General features: G+C 29.0%; 1 protein-coding gene across 1 annotated transcript; it reads left to right on the top strand.

Moving 5' to 3' along the window:
* Positions 1-2,041: 2,041 nt before the first annotated feature.
* Positions 2,042-3,146, top strand: LOC111316041 (protein MKS1-like). The gene has a single exon (XM_022918054.2). It carries the CDS (start codon positions 2,219-2,221, stop codon positions 2,855-2,857), a length of 639 nt encoding a protein of 212 aa, XP_022773789.2. The 5' UTR covers positions 2,042-2,218; the 3' UTR covers positions 2,858-3,146.
* The last annotated feature ends 1,242 nt before the right edge of the window (positions 3,147-4,388 follow it).

Raw genomic sequence — 4,388 nt, 5'->3', positions numbered from 1 at the left:
ATTCTTTAAAGTTTTTTTTTAAATTTAAGTTTTATTCTTGCACTTTAATTTAAGTTTCCTTTGCAATTTTAACTTTGTTTTAATTTAATTTTCATTCAAAACTCTTTAAATCCAGTTCTTGCAATATAAATTCTTTTTTAAGTTTGGTTTAAAGTTAATTTGAGAAGTTCTTACTTTTGTTTATGCAATTTAAGTTAATTAGGTTCCATCCTTATTTCAATTTTTGAGTATTGTTTAAGTTTGATTCTATTCGTTCAATTTAGGTTTATTTAGATTCTGTTTTTGCTTCTTTTGAAATGATTAAGTTTAATTCAACATTCGAAGTTCTGATTTTAAGTTATTAGATTAGGGTTTAATTACTTGCATGATTTAAGGTTTAATTTGCATAAGTTTAATTCTTATAAATTAGTAAGTAAATTTCTTGCATTGATTAAATTTCAAGCATGTTAATTTAGGTTTTAATTTGCTATTTTAATTTAATTGAGTTACAGTTCAAGTTTTAATTTCTGTTATTGCATACTTAAATTTAAGTTTTAGGTTGTTAGTTTGTTTAATTTAGTTCTTGTATTTGTTAATTTGTTAATTTGCTTAGTTTAGTATTTTAATTTAATTCTTGCATTAATTCGATTTTCTAAATATAATTTAAGGTGATATAATTTTAGTACTTAGCTTTCTCATTTATAATTTTTATAGAAACAAATTTTATTTACTCTATATTATTTTATTACAATTTTGTGCATTTGTAGATTAGCACTATCAAGTTTTTGTCGTCATTGTCGAAAATTGGTGCAATAGAACTAATGTTGATACCAAATACCTTACTTGTAATTTAGATTTTGTTTTTCTGTTTTAATTTGTTTTGTTTTGTGCTTTGCATACGTAGATTTAAGAATTTGGATTTAGCTCCCTTGATAATATTATGGTTTTTGAAAATTTTTAAGCAATAGAAAGTCAGATGAAAATCGGAGATGCAAACAATTACAGTTTCTTTGAGGGTTGGAATGCAATAGAGAAATTGAATTTGAGATTACCATTAACTTATCCTAAGAGGAAAAGAAATGGGTTAAAATTTTTTCACTTCTTTTTATTTTCTTTCATTTTCTTTTTTTAATTTTTAACAAACGAAAATGTTTGTTTTTAAATTTAAAAGTTAATGTTATATGTAACCCTTGTACTTTAAATGAATTTCAATATGATATTTGTATTATCATTTTATGTGTAAATCTAATCCATCCATTAACACCAATTAGATACATATGTCATAATATTTGACACGGTATTCATAAAAATTATTTCATTTTGCTTACATATAACATATGTGAAGTGTAGTTGTCATGTGTCATAATTCTTAAATATATAAAAAATTAAAAATAAAATTTTACTTTTTAAAAAATAAAAATAATTTTTTTTCTTTCTTTCCTTTCTCCCCTACCTAAAGGTGAGGGTCCATTTTATGTTTGGACTTGATCGGGTAATTTTTGACCATTTTAGAGAACATTCCGACACTAAATAGGATTTCTAGTTGTTAAACCTAATCGAATAATAATTGGAATTGGCCATTAGCCAAGGATAGGATATGGTGAGACGATAAGAAAAAGAAAGGAGGAGAGAAAAGGAAATAAATAAATAAATAAGAACATAAGACGTTAAAAAAATAATTTTAAAACATCCGAAAAAAAATAAAAGGTGAAAAAAATAGACGAAAGTAGAAAATAAATTAAGAGTAATAGTATTGAAAAAAGAAAATAATAAATTTATCTTGGGAGTATTATATTTTATTGTATAATTAATTTAGATTTTAGCTTAATTTTCATCAAATTAAGAAGAACTAGATTAACGTTATATTTTAATTAAAAAATATATAAATTATGAATTAAATTTCTAATTTTCCAAAAAAAATGATTTTAAAATTTTTCATTAAAAAAAAAAAAAAGGTTTCTTCAGATGGGTGAATAGAGATGAAATTATAGTTGTAGTTTTTACTGAAGAAACATTAGTAATAATTTTGCAAAAATAAGCAACAATGTTAGCATTGACTTCTGTTTTCTTGGTGTTTTTCAAAGTCAAATAATTTATTTGCCTGAAACTGCTCAAAGTGATTCATTTCATCATTAACCAAGAAAAAAAAATTGCTCCTCTCCGTCATCTAAAAGCCCTTTGTTACATCTCATCATCTTCATCATCATCACCATCATCACCATCATCACCATCATCAATCATGGACTCTCAATTTCCCAGCGGCGGGACAACCCCAAAGCGTCAGGTACAAATCCAAGGTCCACGCCCAACCCCACTAAAAGTCAGCAAAGTCTCCCATAAAATCAAAAAACCGCCTCACCCACCACACCTCGCCGCGGCCGAGGCCGTCCCTGCAGCAGCAGATCAACACCGTCGCGAGCCGGTAATCATCTATGCTGTCTCACCCAAAGTCATCCACGCCGAAGAATCCGACTTCATGTCAATCGTCCAACGCTACACGGGACTTTCCTCGGGAAACTTCTCTGGTGACGGCGACATATCGCCAGCAGCAAGGTTGGCAGCAATGGAAAAGGCGAGCCCAAGCCCGAGAGAGAAAATAGGGGACGTGGGGGTTATGGAGGAAGCTGGGGCGGAAGAAGTTTTGATTCGGATGGCGCCAGGGATACTTTCGCCTGCGCCGGAGACGTTACCGGCTGTAGCTACGGGGACGTTCTTTTCGCCGGCGTCGGAGGCTAGAATGATGTGGGCTTTGCATGACTGGAGCCCGATTTTACATGGAAGTGGGTTCATGGCAAGCCCTTCTGCATTGCTTTCTGGGCCTTTAATTTCTTCTCCAACTCTTTCTTCTGATTTTTTTGCTCAGATTTGGAACCTTTAGCCAAAACTTTTTTTAATATCCATAACAAATTTTGGGTTTATAAATTTGATATTGTATTGTTAGATTTAGGGGCTTCTTCAATTGTAATAATGTAAACTAGTGCACCATTTTATTTTATTTTTTAATAAAGAGAGGTGGAGTTAGAAAAATTAGGGCAGGGTGGAAATTTTGTTGTAAGAGATTTTGTGTAAAAAATTTAGGAGTTTGTAATTTTACTTTAGTTGCTATTTGGATTTTAATCGTAAAATTTGGTAATTTGATGGAGAATGGAAATAGTGATTTTTTTGGATATGTCATTCCATATAGTTATTCTGTAAATAGAATTTGGAGTTAGATATGTTAATTTGGGTATTTACATTGTGGTAGTTTTTTTATTAAATATATATAAAAATTAAAATTATTATATCATAATTTATATTGATACATTAAATATTAAATATATTTTTTAATTTTTATAAAATATACATAATTTTTATTAAAATTTTAAATTATATTATTTATATATATTTTTTCACATCTAATTTATATCATGAACAATGTTCAAAATTATCAAATCTAAAATTTAGTTTATTTGTTGGTTTATTTTATTCGGGCTTTTTGTTAAATTTTAAGAAGTGATGCTCTTATTGAACTGAGAGAAGTGGGAGTTCAAATAATTGAGACTTAAAAAACTTCTGCTAGGACATAAAGCTCAGAATTTTGGGCCACTCTGCCTTCTTGAGGATTTATTTATATTTAATGGAACATCTTTAGTAGAAGGATTGAATGATTGAACGATTATCCAAAACAAGCAAAAACGAAAAGAGAAAATTTATCCCAAAAAGAGGAAGAACAATTTTTTTTTCATTTGTTGGAGAAAATAAAAATAAAGAAATTTAATTTGGACTCCAATTCAAATTAACAGTAACCTTTTTTTTTTCTTTGTGTGTGTGTAAAAAGAAAAACTAGAAATCTCTATCTATATACAACCATTACTTGCTTTGGGTTTCCCGTCCTCCCTAAACCTATTTTTGGGGGAAAGCCAACTTGTTTTCGGTTGAATCAGGTAACTGTATGTAACATTAGATACAGCTGTTTCTGTGTTTCATAGTTGAAAAGGTGCAAGCCTCTTTAATAAAGTCACGGATGGGGATTTCCATCTTTTCCTTCACTAATAGTGCTGACCCATACACCTGTGAAGAAAATAATGAAGCAGTTGATGATATTTGAAAAGAAAAAAAAAATCTCCAGATCCCGAGCATAGATAAACTTAGGAGGAATAAGATTTTAAATTTTAATTTAATTAATTTATGTAATAATTTTTAAAAAATAATATATAATGAAAGTTAAATTCTAACACTTTTTACTTTTTCTCTTATTCCCATGTTTCTTCCGATGCCACCACAATAGAAACTATTATAAAAAAAAAAAAATACCGTGTTGCTTAGAACTTGAAATTTCAAACAATTTACGGGTTCAGAATTTTAGGGTTTCATTCAGCTATTTACCAATGGCAATCGACAGAGCTCAATCTTAGTCACCAAAATCTGAA

Source organism: Durio zibethinus, chromosome 24, assembly GCF_047325235.1.
Source record: "Durio zibethinus cultivar Kanyao isolate XHJ-2024 chromosome 24, ASM4732523v1, whole genome shotgun sequence".
Lineage (NCBI taxonomy): Eukaryota > Viridiplantae > Streptophyta > Magnoliopsida > Malvales > Malvaceae > Durio > Durio zibethinus.
The sequence above is the reverse complement of the archived record's forward strand: the minus strand, read 5'-3'. Positions and strand labels throughout refer to the sequence as shown.

What these genes read in the sequence shown, in the direction of transcription:
- LOC111316041 (XM_022918054.2), top strand. Translation starts at nt 2,219, where the DNA reads ATGGACTCTCAATTTCCCAGCGGCGGGACAACCCCAAAGCGTCAGGTA.